Source organism: Bos indicus, chromosome 25 (assembly GCF_029378745.1).
Source record: "Bos indicus isolate NIAB-ARS_2022 breed Sahiwal x Tharparkar chromosome 25, NIAB-ARS_B.indTharparkar_mat_pri_1.0, whole genome shotgun sequence".
Taxonomy (NCBI): Eukaryota; Metazoa; Chordata; class Mammalia; order Artiodactyla; family Bovidae; genus Bos; species Bos indicus.
This window is the reverse complement of record NC_091784.1, coordinates 38,804,336-38,822,580: the sequence shown is the minus strand read 5'-3', so window position 1 is coordinate 38,822,580 and position 18,245 is coordinate 38,804,336. Positions and strand designations below refer to the sequence as shown.

General features: G+C 51.0%; 1 protein-coding gene across 2 annotated transcripts in view; it reads right to left on the bottom strand.

Annotated features, from left to right (window-relative positions):
• BAIAP2L1 (BAR/IMD domain containing adaptor protein 2 like 1) overlaps positions 1-18,245 on the bottom strand; it is an 80,286-nt gene that overhangs the window by 4,117 nt on the left and 57,924 nt on the right. For both annotated transcript variants that reach the window (XM_019987908.2, XM_070780199.1), the window contains 9 exons: positions 16,337-16,398; positions 16,173-16,244; positions 15,829-15,966; positions 15,035-15,187; positions 12,726-12,893; positions 11,669-11,816; positions 8,290-8,497; positions 7,500-7,577; positions 5,955-6,135 (listed from right to left, as the gene is read on the bottom strand). In XM_019987908.2, the coding sequence (XP_019843467.2) occupies positions 5,955-6,135; positions 7,500-7,577; positions 8,290-8,497; positions 11,669-11,816; positions 12,726-12,893; positions 15,035-15,187; positions 15,829-15,966; positions 16,173-16,244; positions 16,337-16,398 (1,208 nt within the window). The remainder of the gene's footprint in view (positions 1-5,954; positions 6,136-7,499; positions 7,578-8,289; positions 8,498-11,668; positions 11,817-12,725; positions 12,894-15,034; positions 15,188-15,828; positions 15,967-16,172; positions 16,245-16,336; positions 16,399-18,245) is intronic.

Here is an 18,245-nt window from a genome sequence, read left to right as displayed (position 1 = left end):
CTGAGCCACTTACCCAGCCAGCTTGTACAATGCAATAACAAAAACAACCCAGTCCAAAGGTGGACAGAAGACTTATCAAATAGATACTTCTCCAGAGAAGACACACAGATGGCCAACACGCACATGAAGAGGTGCTCAACATCACTAATTACTAGAGAAATGCAAATCCAAGCTGCGATGAGGTACAACCCTCCCGCCGGCTACAACAGTCATTGTTAAAATGCCTACAAATGACAAATGCTGGAGAGGGTGTGGGGAAAGGGGAGCCCACCTACACTGTTGGTGGGGATGTAAAATGGTGTAGTCACTGTGGAGAGCGGAGAGCAGTGTGGAGGGTCCTTGAAAAACTGAAAACAGACTTGCCCTCTGATCCAGCAACTGCACCCCTGGGCATATGTCCGGACGGCCCAGAGGGAGGGTATGGGGAGGGAGGAGGGAGGAGGGTTCAGGATGGGGAGCACGGGTATACCTGTGGCGGATTCATTTCGATGTTGGGCAAAACTAATACAATATTGTAAAGTTTAAAAATAAAATTAAAAAAAAAACGTAATTCAAAGAGCTGCACGCACCCCAGCATTCACAGCACCAGGACACAGCAGCTGGGAGGCAGCCCCCGGGGTACCCTAAGCATCCCGGTGTTCAAACAAAACTTCGGGTCACTGACCGTGCTCGGTGGTTGTGTGAATGCAGAGTCTGCACGTAACCGCTGTAACGTCAAGCTGCTGTGCCAGCTTCCCTGGACCCCAGCGTTTGGCCCTGGTTTTCTGCAGTGTTATCAGCTGCTGTAAACAGCTTAAGGAAGAGGAATTACCAGCCCTGCTGGGCCTGAGAACCTCTGAGATATGGAATCCCAGGGCTGAGGCTCCGGCCCTCGGGGCTTCTGGACAGGCCTGTCGTGGGACCTGCTCCTTGACCCTCACCTTCCGGATCGGTTTCTAAATGGAATCTCGTTCTCTTTCGAGTGAGCTCTACCAGGCTGTCCCGTATGGCGGCTGCTTGCCATGTGACTAATTAACACTAATTTAAAATCCGAGCCTCGGTTCCTTCTTTGCACTCTCCACTTCTCAAGTGCTCAGCAGCCCGTGTCCAGTGGCCACTCTGCTGGCCTGCCTGGTTCTGGAACATTTCTGTCTGACCCATCAACTCTCTGGGTGGTTTACTGACGCACAGATGACTCGACTCTGTGCCTCCTGTCTTTGCAAGAGGCCACCAGGACCCGGTGAAAAACGGGCATCTGCACCTGCCCCGAGGGGCTCTCCTGGGGGCAGCACCGGTTACCCGTCCGCCCTGCAGCTTGACTGCCGCTTTGGCCCGGTACCGCTTCGACCCAGTACCAGTGAGATGCAGGAGCTCGTCTCACAGACAGGACAGGGCGGGCAGAGGCGGCGGTGTCGAAGGCTGTGACAGAGGTGCAGTTTCATCTCCGGCAGTTTGCAGAGGATCGTGAAATATTACTTCCTGAGATGAAGTGATAGAAATGGAATAGGAGTCAGCCGTCACCCAGTCACCAGAGCCTGTGCTGCCTCCCGCAGGCCTTGGGTTTCCTCAGAGCTCTTCCTCCAGGACTCAGCTCATGTGCTCGCCCCTAGGAAGCCACTTTGGATGCCCCACCCTGGAGCTGGAGCCCTCCCCGCCTCCTGCCCCCACACTTCCTCCATGGCCCCTGCATCACTGCTCCCTGGACTGGACTCCTGGGTTGGTTTGTCTCCCTGGAGCCTGGTGCAGGCCTGGACTGTGATCAGCTCGTCAGGGAACACGCCCCAGTCGAGGCCGGGGGAACTGCAGGCCCTCTTCGCGTGCCGGGTGGCCATGTTCCCGAAGGTTTCAGTCGGTCAGCGGAGTCTGACGCCGTGGAAATGTGCGCTGCTAACGTCGCTGTGACCTTGCTATAGATATCAACTCTATGCCTGTTCCCTTTTCATGGAAGGTTTCGCTTATCATGAAGCAAAGTGTTCATCAACACTCATTCTGACATTTGCAAAACCAGCGACAACCAATCACCATGGGAACTCACACAAGGGGGTCCTTTTCATTAGATAGGTAGGGCTGTTAATATTCTTCCAAGAAATCAAAAATTAAAGGCCACTAATCATAAAAAAATCAAAGACTGAAAAAGGCCTTCCGGCTTGTGAGACAGAACTAAGGGGGCCTGACCCGAGTGCCAGGGCTGCGCTGGCCTCACACAATGAGTTAGGACTTCTCTCCTCTTTACTTGTAAGGACAGTTGGAGCAGGTCTGGCATTCATTCTTTGAACGTTTCACAGGATTCACCAGTGAAGCCATCGGGTTACAGGCTTTGTTAGGAGACCTTAAGTTACTGACTCGAGGGCGACAGGACACGGTGGGGAGCAGGCTTCTGCCTGGGGGCCGCCAGGACTGCATAGACAGGAGCCCAGAGGCTGAGCTTAGGCCCCACACCCGGTCCTGGTGGAAGGGCAGCAGCTTCCACGAGGACCTGCCGGGGGTGGGGAGGCGGCCACTAGGCCACCCTGGGCCTAGGGAGAGAGACGTACTTAAGGCTCTGCTGCTCAAGGAAGTGGAAGGAATAAAAAGGTGGGTGCAGTGTACAAGGCTGCCCAGCTGGTCCTTGTGCTTCCCAAGACAGCCTCCTGGTGCTGACAGTCTGTTATGATCCAGCCAACAGGGAGGTTTAAAAATAAAGTTAGAGCTCATTTAAACTGCCAAATGCTTAATAACGAACATCATCACGGACTGTGCCGACATCTAAAGCCAGGATTTTTTTTCACTCTATCCATTCAGTGTGGTGAGAACCACACTGATGCCTTCTTCATTGAGCTTCACCCACGTGGTAAAAACACTGAAAGTTAAAACATGTTTTCTTCTGAATTCAGTGCTGTTAGCTAAAATGTGTTTTCATTTATAATTCCAGTGTTAGCTACAATTTTAGGGCAAGATTCTTTTACCTTAAAAGGCAGTATACAGGCAGACCTCATTTTATTGCACTTGACTGTGCTTCACAGATACTGGGTTTTTTTTCCCCTTACAAATGGAAGGTTTGTGGCAAGTCTGCTGGCACCATTTTTCCAGTGGCATTTGCTCAGGTCATGTCTGTGTCGCGCGCTGCAGCACTCTGGGCTTTTCGTTATTATCACAGTCACAGTGATCACTGATTAGTGGCCTTTTGTGTCACTGCTACAATGCACTGAGACTCAGCTAATCGGCATTTTTATCAAAGTGTTTTTCAATTAAGGTATATACATAGCTTTTTTAGACACAACGCTATTGCACACCCAACAGACTGCATGTATGTAAACATAACTCTTAAACACACTGGGAAACCAGAAAGCTCATGGGACCTGCTTTATCGAGACGGTCTGGAAGCTAACCCATTACATCTGAGGCCTGTCTGTGCAACCTTTATCAAGTTACAGAACTGTGTGGCCATTATCATCAATGGTTGTCATCACAGAAGGAAACCACCAGACTGGCCCGCAGATGGACTGGCCACCACCACAGATGAAATGCTCCCGCCACACAAAACCGGCCAACAGACAACAATGGCAGATTCTGACCCCGGCTGGAAACAAGGGAGAAAGGGGAACTCAATACAGGACACCATGTGGACGTAAGCAGCAAAATCCAGACTGGGGACACCCTCCAGGACTAGTAACCTGGGTTTTCTACGTAGAGATGACACAGAGATCTCTAGGTACGGAAAGGCGAGTCATGAGACTTGGCCAGATCACCAGCGATGGTGTGGGGAGCTGGCCTGGGTCCAGATTCGAACAACGATACCATCAAGAAATTTTTAATGAGACAATCAGAAATTTGAAGTGACCAGGTGATGATATCCAGGAGTTAATGCAATTTTAAACGATACGATAGTTGGTTTTGTGAGAAAAGAGGACCTTTAACGTATTTACAGATGAAATAATATGAAGTCTGGAACTGGCTTTGCTGATCTGGGAATGTGTAGGGAGGAGACGAAGCAAGATTTATAAATGAATTATATGTAAATCTGGGGGACCAAATCAGTAGATTATTCTTTCCACTTTCACGTGTGTGTGAATTTTTCCATAAAAAAAGTTGAAAATCAAATCCAGAAGAAGACACTGCAGACCAGCAGGCCCACACCTGTGCGCCTGGATCCTGAGTTTTGTGACATGCAAATTGTAAGTTGATTTTTTTTTCAGCAAAATGAATTTTTATGCTTTTAGAAATGCCTTAAGATCATTTCCAAATAGTTTGAGTATTGTTTTAAAATATACCAGGCCCTTTAATGAAATAGCATTTCAGATCTGCCCTTTCAAGCAGCATCTCCAGTTTTGACATCTCTCACCAACAAAATGGGAAAGCTCCCTATCCTTCTGAAAGTAATTTCTGGAGTTAGAAAGCTGGAGTGATTTGCAGTGATGACAGTGAAAACAAGGAGTCACGCAGTGTGCTTATCTAGGAAGAGAAGCCAAAGACATTTCTGAATGAGATTCCAAAGTGGCATTTCCAGGACCCAAATCCGCACTGCAGCCTGCGAGGAGGCAGGCATGGTCCCCCCGTACCTGGGGCCCATCTTTCAGAGCCTCATTCCCTGTAACCGACTCTGCCCGGCACCACTCAGAGGCGAACAGAGGCCCCCGGGGGTGGTGACACCCCATGGGGGTGCATGGCTCCTGCAAGCACCACAGAAAGAACAAACCCATGACAAAGAAGAAGCGGTCGAAGCGGCCCAGGCTTATTACAGCACCAACCGCTTATGTGCCCTCGTCTCCGGAGCACACTCACCGTCTCCCTCTGAGAAACAGCTACGGCACAGAGTCTCTTCTTTCAAACCTGATCAGCGCCACTCCGCCTGCCCTGAGGGCCACCTTTCCCTTGGCACTGAGATAGCAAACGTTGGCCACTCCGCCCCAAGTCTGCCCTCCCCGCTGGCACAGGGAACCCGCGTCCCTGCTCCTGGCGGGCCAGCCCCTTCCTTCTCAGTCACCCCCTTTTCCTCCATCCTCTCCGCCTTCTCTGCTGTATAATCTATATTGTGGGAAAAGAGGACAAGAACCCCCTCTAGACTCCTGCCGAGTACACCCCGCTGGAGCTGTAAACTCTGGCTCCTCCTGTCTGGGAGGCGCCTCTCTTGGCTCCTGGTCTCGGGGCTTGCACCCACCTCAGGACGACGGCTCTGGCTGCGGAAGTGGCCTCAGTGGGCAGCGCTCCCCAGGAAATCGCCCCAGCTAAGGTCCTGGCCCAGAGCTCTTGGCGGGGCTAGTGGGGGCACCGGGCTGCCTCTGCCTTCCAGATGCTTCCACAGCTGGGGACACAGCCCACCTCATCACTGAGTCAGCATCCCAGGAAAACTGACCCCTGACCTCCATCCAAGTTGTCGCTACACCCCCTGTCCTCATGGCACCTGGCTCCATTCCCCCACGGAGCTCCCAGCTCTGACATTTTTGTCTATCTCTCACTGTCTGCTGCTTATCTTATCACTAGAGCCTAAGCTCCAGCAGAGCCAGAGCTGGACTGTTTATCTCAGCTCCTCCAGAGCCCACCGGGCCTGGCTTGAAGACAAAGTCACTGTCTCTGGGATGGATGAAGTGACTCATGGCCTCTGTCCCAGTCCCGGGACACAGTTCCTGAAGGCATGGTGATTAGATCATTACTGTGGACCTTCAGTCTTCCTCCAGAAAACAATATGAAAACTGAAGAAAGTGCAGAGAAAGGTGATTAGCGGACGAAAGGATTGTAGACATGATCAAAAGCAGGAGAGCTTGAAACCGGACACAGTCTGGGAAACGATGGATCTCGTAGGTGCCAGCCATCATTTACAGATGAGATAAAAACAAGAGGGGCACAGAAGTTAAGGCGGCTGAAAGGCTGCGTGACAGACAGAATCTGCAGGCCCTGGGAGCAAGTGCGTGCCCCGCCCGAGGGTCACCCCCTTCCTGCTCGGAGGGAAAGGGGCCCCGCACCCCAGAGCCCGCTCGGCAGATCGGGGACCTACTCACAGGAGGCGTGCTTTCTGGTTTGGGCACCGGGGCTTTATGGTTAGAAGCCTTCTGGGAGATGTCTTCTCTCTCAGCGGCGGCTGCTCCCGTGGACAGAAACTCCAGGTAGTCCGGCGGGGGGATCACGACGCTGCTCTTTTCCGCCAAGTTCGTGGTGCTCACGCTGCGGACAGGCGCCAAGCTAGCGACAGGAATGGAGGACGTGGGTTAGAGGAGACCTGCCCCTGCACCCCAGGCATCCTGCGTCTCCTCTGGCAGGAACTGTGTGGATTAGATATCCACAGTGGTGGGGCGAGAGATTACCACACACACAGCACTGCAGTGTTTCTCGACTGACTGTTAATCGCTAAGTCGTGTTCTACTCTTTGTGACCCCGTGGACTGTAACCCGCCAGCTCCTCTGTGCAAGGGATTTCCCAGGCAACAGTCAGTGTTTCTGTGTGCCAGTGTTTCTGCTGGCTTGCACATGTACATTCAAAAGAGATTCTTTAAGAGACCTGACAAAAGGAGAGGAAAACTAGCTCCATTAGAGGCTGACTCTTGATCCAATTTAAGAAAATATAGCGAAAGCACTGAGCACGCCAGAGTTTCAGCACCCTGAAGACACTCAGTCTTGTTTCTTGGCCAGTGGCAGCTGAGCTGTTCTGCAAAGGACAGACACACAGCTGGCCGTGAGCAAGGGTCACGGAAGGACTTGGGGCAGTGTCTGCGGTCCCGGGGACAGCGGGATGGGTCGGGGGGTTGTTCTGACACTGCAGACACCGTGGCCGAGGCAGTTTGTGGTCAAGGTGATGCCACGTTCTGTTGGGACATGTTTCTGAGGACCCGAGGGACAGCCAGCTAACTCACACAGAGATCTTCCTGTTTCGGCCGGGAGAGACCTGCCTACATTAGTCTCGTCCTGGCTCCATCACTTCTGGCTCCCTGTGCCCGTTTCCTCAATTTTCAACAGGGGCCCCACCTCACAAGGTCGTGTGAGAAAGAAACGACCTGGTCAGTGCAAATGGCCAGCTCCTGAGCAGCAGTGCCAGTCATTCCTGGGTGGGACACAGAGGTGCTGAGTGGAGCCCCTTGATGTCACTCGAGCCACAGGAGCAGACACGGTGGCTCAGGGAGCACGAGAAGGAAAAAGGACGAGGGTGGGTCCCAAGGACCCCACGTCTGAGCAGAGGGCAGAGGAAAGGCCTGAGAGGGGACTGAAGACAGGTGGCTGGCGAGGGAAAGAGAGAAGAGGGCAAATGCAGGAGAACGTTCCGGCACACGTGTTCACCAGGGCAGACAGGCCAGGCGCGTGGCCTGGGGCTTCACTGTGGTGGGCAGCGGGACTGGGAGGGACCGTGGGCCAGGAAGGGGGCGTCTCTTCCTAGCAGAGGGTAGCGCCAGGACGACAGGAAATCGGGAAGGAACAGGCAGGGAGCAGCACCCACACCCGCCAGCCCGGCCGTGGCGTCGCCGCAGGCTCTGCCGCTCGTCCAGATCCACCCCCATGTGCGTGGGGACCCGGGGTCCCGGCGAGCCCCGCCGGCCGAGCTGCAGGCGCTCTTACCTTGGCGCCAGCTCGCTCGCGGCCTCCTCCTCGTTCTCCTCCAGCAGCTTCGTGTAGGACGACGGGAACCAGCCCCTCCTGCAGGCGAGAGCGGGGGGAAGACGACCTTGCTGGGGTGGCCGACATGCAGGCCACAGACATGCCTGCAACAGCCTGGGGGCCGCTCGGGGCCGGGGGTGGTGGGGTCAGCTGGGCCACTTGCGTCCCATCCCATCAGAGGCGTCTTACACGTCATTTCTATTTGGATCCCCTTTGTGTCTTTTGTTTCCATTTCGGTTTAAACTTAGTACCTGAATAATCTACACAGAAACTCAGTTTAACCTTCTAGGAAGGCTTGTGCACACACAGTTGGAATGAGGACACTGGCATTCACATGAACTCACGTGCCAGATCTCATATACAGCGTTATCCTGAGAAATCTGAAGTCACATACCAACGAGTGCCTTTACTTTCAGAGGTGACTCCTGTACGCGCATCAAATCTATAGGACTCCCTGGTGGTCCAGTGGCTAAGATTCCATGCTTCAGTGCAGGGGGCAGGGGTTCAGTTCCGGGTTGGGGAACTAAGATCCCATGTGCCATGCAGTATGGCCAAAATTTTTTAAAAACTTATCTCTATATGCACACACATGCAGAACACAGCTTGGGAACAACGCAGACAGACAATGGCAGCTAACTAGGCTAGAACTGTCACTGAAGTGTGGCCTCGCTGGGGCGGAGGCGCTCAACTGCCCTCAAGGACGGCCTCGACGGGAGCCCTCGGGGTGGGGACGGCCCGACCCGGGACCCACATTTTGGTGCTGTCGTGCTCCCCGTACATCCAGCCGTCCTTCTCCTCGGAGATGAGCAGCGTGATGACGTCTCCCTGTGCGAAGCTGAGCAAGGTCTGGTTAGCACCGGCCGTGTGCGGAAAGATGGTTTTCACTTTCTGCTTTTTCACCATGTTCAGTCCGGAGGCCATGGAAACCGATCGCGGCAAATTGGGGTCAACAGAAGAACCTGTGGGAAGCAAGCAGGGCAGCTATGAGTTTTTCAAGAATGACTGGGCGAGTTCAAAGGTGCCCACCCCAGAAACCCGGCCACCCCATGTCACCAGCGCACTCATTCCACTGAGATGCCAATTGGTTCTATCCCCACACTTCCACCTGTGGCTGGACAGACAGCAACAGACAGGGAGAGCGCCTAAGCCTGGCCCGAGGCCTCTTGGAGGAGGAGCCTGTGGCCAAAGGCTCTTCAGACCAAGAGGATAAAGCCGTGTGGCCCAGCCTCACCCGCACAGAGTCTCTCGGGATGGCCCATAGAGGCCAGTGCTCCACACCACCCAGCCTGCACCTCTCCCCGCCCCGCTCGCCCACCACAGCTCGTGGAAGCGCTGTCAGGCACCAGCTCAGACCAAACTGCCCAGAGCTTGTGCCACGAGAGAGGAGGACGCTGGGGACAGCGTGGCCGCTCAGCCACGAGTGGGGCAGCACGTGCTGACCCCGCCCCCCGCGGACCGACCCCTCCCTCAGCACCCAGGCCGACCCGGGAACCAGACAAGCCCCACACGGGCGGCCAGGCTCCACAGCCATCGCTGCGCGGTCAGGTCTCAGCTCAAATGCGGGCTGGCCTTTACCAGCCCACCCTAACGCCTGCAAAAAAATGGAATGGAAACATTTTTTTCCAGCTATCTTTTTTCCACTCAAATTTTGCTAGCCTACTATTTACTATAAAACAATGCAGAATCTCTTTCTTCATCGTCCTCGGAAATTTTTGACACTACAATGTAAACTCTGCTCTCTGCTTGACATGCCGCCTACTCTAATTATCAAGGTTGCGCCGGATCCAGTGATTTTCATTTAGCTTTTCCAACAAGAACCAAAGAGTCCTGTGAGTGGCCGGGCGGCACGCAGTGCTGTATGCTTTCACCCTATATTATATGTACAGAACTCGCGGTCTTCAAAGGTGAGTGACTACAGTGTCATCTTTGCAGCTGACATTCTGAAAGTCTCATCTCTTCCCCAACAGCTGCACGCGGTGGACAGCCTGTGGACTCTCGCTAGCAGTGCCCTGTGTGACTGCCATGACCTTCACCCCCAAGGGGCCTGTGAGACCCCCACACGCCCAGTGCCACCACAGTCTTGAGGTCCTCGATGCCAAACTGCAGGCAAGAGTGGAGCCTAGCTGAAGCCATCAGAAATGCCTGCAGACAAGACGTGTTCCTGATTTACTCAGAGTGTGTCAGCTGGGTTAAGAAATGTTAACAGTTGAAACTGAAGCCTCCAGAAAGCATGAAATGCTTTGTTCAGTCAGTTTAGTTCAGTCGCTTAGTCGTGTCCGACTCTTTGCAACCCCATGAATCGAAGCACGCCAGGCCTCCCTGTCCATCACCAACTCCCGGAGTCCACCCAAACTCATGGCCATCGAGTTGGTGATGCCATCCAGCCATCTCATCCTCTGTCGTCCCCTTCTCCTCTTGCCCCCAATCCCTCCCAGCATCAGAGTCTTTTCCAATGAGTCAACTCTTTGCATGAGGTGGCCAAAGTACTGGAGTTTCAGCTTCAGCATCAGTCCTTCCAATGAATACCCAGGACTGATCTCCTTTAGAATGGACTGGTTGGATCTCCTTGCAGTTCAAGGGACTCCCAAGAGTCTTCTCCAACACCATAGTTCAAAAGCATCAATTCTTCAGCGCTCAGCTTTCTTCACAGTCCAACTCTCACATCTATACATGACCACTGGAAAAACCATAGCCTTGACTAGACGGACCTTTGTTGGCAAAGTATGTTTGCTTTTCAATATGCTATCTAGGTTGCTCATAACTTTCCTTCCAAGGAGTAAGTGTCTTTTAATTTCATGGCTGCAATCACCAACTGCAGTGATTTTGGAGCCCCCAAAAATAAAGTCTGACACTGTTTCCCCATCTAATTCCCATGAAGTGATGGGACCGGATGCCATGATCTTCGTTTTCTGAATGTTGAGCTTTAAGCCAACTTTTGTACTCTCCTCTTTCACTTTCATCAAGAGGCTTTTTAGTTCCTCTTCACTTTCTGCCATAAGGGTGGTGTCATCTGCATATCTGAGGTTATTGATATTTCTCCTGGCAGTCTGGATTCCAGCTTGTGTTTCTTCCAGCCCAGCGTTTCTCATGATGTACTCTGCAGAGAAGTTAAACAAGCAGGGTGACAATATACAGTCTTGACGTACTCCTTTTCCTGTTTGGAACCAGTCTATTGTTCCATGTCCAGTTCTAACTGTTGCTTCCTGACCTGCATATAGGTTTCTCAAGAGGCAGGTCAGGTGGTCTGGTATCCCCATCTCTTTCAGAATTTTCCACAGTTTATTGTGATCCACACAGTCAAAGGCTTTGGCATAGTCAATAAAGCAGGAATAGATGTTTTTCTGGAACTCTCTTGCTTTTTCGACGATCCAGCGGATGTTCAAGCTGGTTTTAAAACCAGCTTGAACATCTAGAGGTTCACGGTTCACGTACTGCTGAAGCCTGGCTTGGAGAATTTTGACATGCTCTGTTAGTGATGATGAAAAACACTGAGTATAATTCAATCGCAGCCTACCGGTGAGACCAGGAACCACAACTGTGATATGTGAATTTCTATCATCTGTTTCGTCCTTTCATTGAAAAGAGATTTTATCTCAGCTGCCAGTGGATATGGAACACAGCGTGAGGCTCTCTTCTAAGCATGTATTGAAAATGTAACACCTTTCAATACTATGTTTATGGAAACATCTGTCAGCATACAGAAGTCATATCTGTTGATGCAACGTCCTACAGTTTTATTTTTTATTTTATTTTATTTTTGTTTGACTCCACTCTTATGAAGTTCTTAGAATAGGCAAATTCACAGAGAAAGAAAGTAAAATACAGGTTACGAAGAAATAGGGATGTTACTTAACCGGTAGAGTTTCAGCTTGAGTTTTATTTTTTTTTATTTTTTTTAGTTTTAGAATCAACCTGGACCCTGTCTGGAGGTGTGAGTTCCCCTGAGCCAGTGTGGACCGGTGCTACCACACACGTGGATTTACTTCTAGCTCACGACGTGCATGTGGGCTAAGTTGCTTCAGTCATGGCCGACTCTTTGTGACTCATGGGATGTAGATCTCAAGGCACACTTACCTAAATATTTAAGAAATTTAAAGGTATTTTAAAGGAAATTCAACTAAACAGCTCACCTGTTAAATTATTTTTTCTTTCTGAGTTCTGCGCGACTGTGGCTGGGTTCTTAAACAGATCGATCAAAGGGCTGGTCAAGGCTCTGGCTGAAGGAGCCGCGGGGATCTTTGGTGGGTATTTAGAAAGGCTGTCACAATCTTGCCCAACCTGTAAAAAATCCCTTATTAGTTTAATCCGAGTATAACCCAGCAATGGCATTAGAGATCGGTCCCCAGGGCTGTTTTGTATTACATGCTTTAGATTCCATTTTCTTCCCCAAATTCTCTTGTTTGCAGGGTAATGCCCCATTTTTAATTATTTTAAGAATACCCCCTTCTTTTGTCTATTTATTTATTTATTTTGGCTGCCCGTGCATCTTAGTTCCCTGACCAGGGACTGGACCCTCGTCCCCTGCAGTGGAAGTGCAGAGTCTTACCCACTGGCCCTCCAGGGAAGTCCCCCACCTTTTAAAGCAGTTACTCCCCATTCCCCCAGCCCCTGAACAGCACTCATCTACTTTCTGTCTCTGTGGGTTTCGAGGCTCCCTTTTAAATGCTGCTTGGCTCGAGGCTTCTCCATTTAAAAGTATTTTTCCACAGAATTTTGAGTGCATTAGTCCATTACTTTCTGACACCTAGTTTTCTAAAAAGAAGTCTGGTTTCAGTGGGATTCTCTTTTCTTTGTAATAAGTAATCCATTTTCCCCTCCCTGAAAGTTTTCAGAATCCTCTGTTGCTAACATTCTGCTGCCTGTTGAGGTTCTGGCCTTTGCGATCCAGCCAGGATCACCCTGCCTGCTCCATAACAGGCCAGACTGTCAAGGTCATTTCTTACGCACAGCGGTTGGCGCTGGGCGGGGGGAGAAGTGGCAGGCAAGAGTGTGGGTCTGGGGACAGGCCCAGCCTCGGGGAGGGAGAGGGGCCACGTCTGGTGCTTGCACTGCTGGAAGGGTGAAGTCGCAGTGAGGAAAGGTAGGCCCTGGAAATGATATGGGTGGCCCGTGATTTCCACTGACAAAGGCAGCCTTGCTCTGTTGTGCAAATCTGGCTGAAATCTTGAGGTGATGACTAGCTCTTACCATGCTGCTTCTCTCGATCATGGGTGAAGGCAGGGGTGTTCCGGACATTGGGGTGGAGATGGGGGTCTTAATTTCTTCGATCATGTTCATGATTTTCTCTGGCACTTTGGTGACATCACTACAGGTTTCTTGCCACCGAGGCAGTTTGGAATTGATCAGTTCTGCAGACTATAAATTCAAAAGAAACAAAACCAAAGACAAACAAACGTGTATTGTTAGAAAGACTGACACAAATGGTAACTACTACTACTCAGATTCCTGGCTTACCACCGGAAGTGTGGGAGCGAGGAGTTAAATTCAGCAGTAGCTGAAGCATCTGTGAGGATCTGCTGTGTCTTATTTGCTGAGGAGCACGTAGGCTCCTGTTGTAAAGGGATTTCCTGTCTCCCTCAGTGTGGATAGAGTTCAGGCTGATACAAGGATTGTTGATGGTTCAGAAGTTCAGAACTAACACCGAAGGTGGAGCAATCTGTGTTAACCCCCATGTTTCTCAGGGGCCGGAGAACTGCCGACCCCTGTGTCTTCCTCCCACCCCTTCCATGAGAAGCGCCTCTGATGGAGCAAGAGGACCAGGAGTGGACTTAACTCCAGAGAAAGAGGCCTGGTGCCCTGGAGGGCGACTCAGATCTGTCCTGAGAAGGTGCTCTACGGGACGGCGGGACCAGAGGCAGAGCGTGGTAGTTCTCTGGAGTCAGCGCAGTGCTGAGTGGAAGTCCTGACCACAGCCCGGCCGGGCCCTCGGGCAGGCAGCAGCTGGGTGCAGAGGCTTAGGAAGACAGCGCTGAGACTGCCCAGCCCTAGAGGTGGAGGTGTCTGTCCTGCCTCCCACAGCCTGGCTCTTCCTCTGACTAGACTCCCGGATTCCCAGGAGCCCTTATAAGACCCCCCTTTCTAGGCGGCAATTTAGTTGAAAGAGGGAAGTAGAGCATCTTTTGTGGAACTATTTTCGTAACAACTGTACTGTTTTCATGTAGACTCTGTGTTCATCAGGCATGGTCTGGGGGTGCCGATACGAATCCTGAACCCTGCCCCTTGCCCCACTCCTGTCCCCTGCCTGTGGCCTGGACACGCCAGGGACCAACGGCCTTGGCTACTGTGTCCAAGGAGCCACTGAAAGCGCTGGGGCCAGGGAAGGCTCCAAAGAGACTCCTGGTAGAGAAAGAAGGGAATTTGGCTCGCGTCACGAGGTAAAACGTAACTGGGACCCAAGGTTCAGTGTGCGGAAGACTCTGTCAACTACCAGAGCTCTCTGGAAATAGATCAAGTTGCCCCATTGCTGGGGGAGGCAGGGTGTCGTCACAGAGAGCTTCAAGGCTGCTTCCGGCCCCCACCGGTGGACACCCTCACCGTGGAAACAGTGCCGAAGCTACTACAGAAGTGCTGGGGACAGATGTCGTCATCGAATGCAGCAGGTTTGTTTTTCTTTTCTGTGACAGTTGGAGACCTTGGCTATTTAGATTTGGTAGCTGAATGTTCCTTCAAGTTTATGGAGTACGTAACTATGATATATGCATGCATACAAGGCCAGGTTCCCCCCAAAAGGAAGCAGCCCGATATCCAAGCTTTTAGAACGCTTCTCACATGATGGAGTGCTCTCTAAATTACTTCATCGTGAATAACAGTGAATATTTGACCTCAGTCACTGCTAGTTTTGGATGCTTACAGAAGCCAAATAGATTCCATAGTTTTATTAAAAAAAGAAAAAAAGGCGGGAAGGAAATCCAGGACACAGTTTGTGATGACTCCTGGAAGGACGGCCTCACAACTGCACGTGCTGAAGGAGGGTGACAGCGCTGGTTACGGGGCTGATGGCGTCAGGAGCACACACACCCTGAGGAGAGTGACAGAGGACCCCATCCAGCGGTCCTGAAGCTGTGACGGGGTCTGTGGTCTAGGGCAGGATATCCAGCAACACCGTCTACACGGACCCCCAGGCGAGCCTCTCAGACCACCCCGGTGGGGTCCGGGCTGGCGGGACTCACCCCGTGGTTCTGGTGAAGACACTGATGCTGAAGATGCATCAGGGAGAGTCTGAGAGAGGCTGGCTCATGGGTGAGAAAAGGGGAAAAGTGCCATTTCTCAGCCGTTGATTAAATATGAATGGGTGTTACTAAATTCAACATGATAAGCAAACATTTGACCATTTCATCTACATTTCTAAAAGTTTACTCATTCAAGTTGGTCAAAAATGATTTCCTTAGAATTCTTTCCTTGGCAAAATGAGCCCCTTGCTTTATACTGGGCACCTATGGAAGGTTAAGCACATCGAGGGCGTTTAATGTGAGGAAGACATTTGCTGCTGCGCCCACCTGCATGTGGTAATGGTGTATCTGACTCGAAAAGCTGCAGTGCTTGTCGACTAGAAAGCAGAAGCGCCTTTTCTCTTCAAGCAGGGCTTCTTTGCAACCATCTGCAATAAATTTCTGGATTTCATTCTGGCGAGAAGTAATGGTTTCTACATACTAGGAAAATAAATAATAATTATACAAGTATGACATGAGGAACCAAACAGCTACCCAGCCTGACACTTATCTCCTGCCATCTTTACAGAGGATTTATTTTGATAATGGAGTGAATGCTGAAGGCAGATAAACATTAGACAGACCAACAGAGCCCTAACCTGATCTGAGCAGGTATCAACATTCTCATTAAGGTCCCTGACCCATGCCTGGAGAGAGGTTCCCAAAGGCCCTACATTCCACTTGGCAATTTGCATAAAATATTACTTTTACTCCAGGGACAGGATCATGTTTCACTGGAAAATAATGCCTTTTGGAACCAGAAAGTTCAAGATCAAATCACATTTACAAGTGCCAACCATGTGAGTTAACCGAAGCCTCACTTTTCCCATCTGTAAAATGGGGACACAATGCTTATCACTCTCCCAAAGTCAGGAGAAAACACCAGTGCTCTTGACTAATTATTCTTAACTCTGGGGAACTCTGCGGCCTTCAGCTCCCACCAAGTCAAAATGCTTATTTTTGACTTTCAGCAGCAGCACATCTGATGGATAAAGTATAGGCTGACTGAGATAAGCATGCCTCCCATTAACTGTATAAACCATCCACCCCAAAATAAAGTAACACAGTGCTGAAAGGTTTACCTCAATCTCTTTGCATTCATATTTGAATGGATTTCGTCCTCCTTGACTTTTCCTTCTTATCTTCTTCAATTCAGCTTGCGATTTCTCCAGAGAATCTAATCTATGCCTGTGTTCTGCTTGGTATCTTTTGAGAGTCGCCTGTAAGGTAAACGTTGCACCTGTTTTCCGGTCTGGCTGTGTTTTAACGGGGTACTGCAGCCTTCATACTCACTGCCCCGCCAGCTCAACCATGGGGAAGCTCTCCTTAGGCTCAGCCATCAGGCGAGCACAGCCTCCCTGAAAACTCGGTTCCCCTCCCCGGGCGCCCTCCACCCAGGGCAGGTGCAGCAAAACCTGGTCCTCACATTCATATATTTCACATCAAGCTCTGTCTTCTTCTCCAGCTCATAGATAATCTCCTTATGGAATTTTTTGAACTGTGAACACAAGTGAAAAGTTGAGACCAGGTTTGAGACTTGAAGCAAAATAAAATAAGTATATTTGGTAAATAGAAAAACTGTTCACATACATTTTCATCAAGACTCTCGTTGAGTTTCTTGTGGATACTCGAAATCTCTATAAGAACATGGCCTGTGAACAAAATCAGGGATGTTAGGATGAAAAGCCACCGTGTGGTGTGTTGTAAAGATACGAGAGGAAGTAAACTGGTGGGTGAGGTCTAGTCCACAGCTGCTCCCAGGGCAGGTGGGCACCAGGCCCCGGGGCACTGGGAACACTGGCTGTGGCCCAACAGCAGGGGTGGACACCCGATGACAACACCACCACAACACAACACTCCACAACGCCCGCCAGCTCTGCCTTCAAACTCCCCTTGTCCTCTCGCTATTTACCCATTTCCTAAGCTGAAGCCTACTTATCCGGTTTAATTGTTAAATTCTCTTATAAAAGATTATTGGTCATTATAGTAACTAATTATAGGAACAAATGACTCATTTTTGATCTAATCCCCTGGGTAATCTGATTATCTGTCAGGCATAAAAGATAAAGGTTATTTTCTTTTTCTTATATTAGTTCTTTTATCACTCTGGAAAATCTAAAAAAAAAAAAAAAAAATCTGGGAAACTGCAGCAGGGACCTTGTTCTGTCTCCTGGGGCTACATATTCCAGGACAAAGGAGTTGTTGCTCCAAAAAGCAACTAGATGCTCCAGGTGCATCTCTTGCAGCGTGTGGCAGAGCGCTGCCTCCCGGCTTCTAGAAGGAAGGGAACAAGAGCCTCCCTCTGCCAACGGAGGTCTCTACAGGAACCAAATGGGCCTGATATCCAAGAACTGGGAGCAACAGCGTCAGGACCACCACCAAGTCATACCACACCACACAACGTGCCGGGGGGACCATCCTACAGTTCAGTGGGCAGGTGAAAAGGAACTCTTTGGGCAAAACTGAATGGCTGTTGAGGAGGGAGAATGAAGAGGATGACTACGGCAGACGTGGGGAAAGAGGGAAAGACTGCAGACTGGACTCGGGCTTCGGTGAGCACCTCTGTGCAAAGGACTCTATCGTGCCCAGCTCTGGGGACACCTCAGAACATCTGACTCTAGGAGAGCCAGCCCAGGCTCCTCCCTCATCTTCAGACTCAGAAATTCAACCCATCCTGAACATGCCCACCTGCCATCCCATCGGGCACCTCGTGTTCAGCATGCCTACCGGTACACTCACCATATTCTCTAACCCCAGCTCCGGGCTGCAAGCCAGCCAGTCCTAGGGGTTGACGCCCCACCCGTGTGTCACACTCACGGACAAAGACTCACTCCCTGGTGCCATCGCTTGGGCCAGCTTGGGGGTGGAACCGCGCCCTGATTCATCCTGTTTCCTTGGGTGACAAACGTGCCAGCCCTCCCCTGCCCAGCAGAGGCGGCCCATGGGGATGACATAGGACGCCCGTGTTCGCTAGACAACCTGCTCCAGCAGAGGTGGGGGAGTCTCCCCAGACGCCCTGCCCCACACGTGTCAACCTGCCAGCTGGACCTCAGAGGAGCTGCCCTCCTCTTTCTAGCTCTCATTTCTCCTGACTCCCAGCCCGTTCTCTTCTGGATCTTCTTCCTCCCAGGTGCCAGGGGGCTCTCCAATTCTACATGTAAAATGTCACTCCCTCCCATGGTGTCCCAGATAAACCAACTCCTCAGCCTGAAGCCCACCATGAACGGTGTTGCTGAAAATGACCATGGTAGGTGGTGAGGACAGAGAATCTCCTGGAAGGATATAACTGGGTTAATAGGTTAGAGGTACGGAAGCCCCTAGGCACCATGTGATTCCAAGAACTGCTGCTGGATAAGCATGAGTGTGAGGGCCCCCGCCAGGGTATCAAGGCACCCACTGTGCACCTTCAGTGATCCTGACTCCATTTATCCTGTGATTCCGTTCTCCTAAAGCTCACCATGAAACAAATACACAAACCAAGCTCTTCACAAAGGAAGCC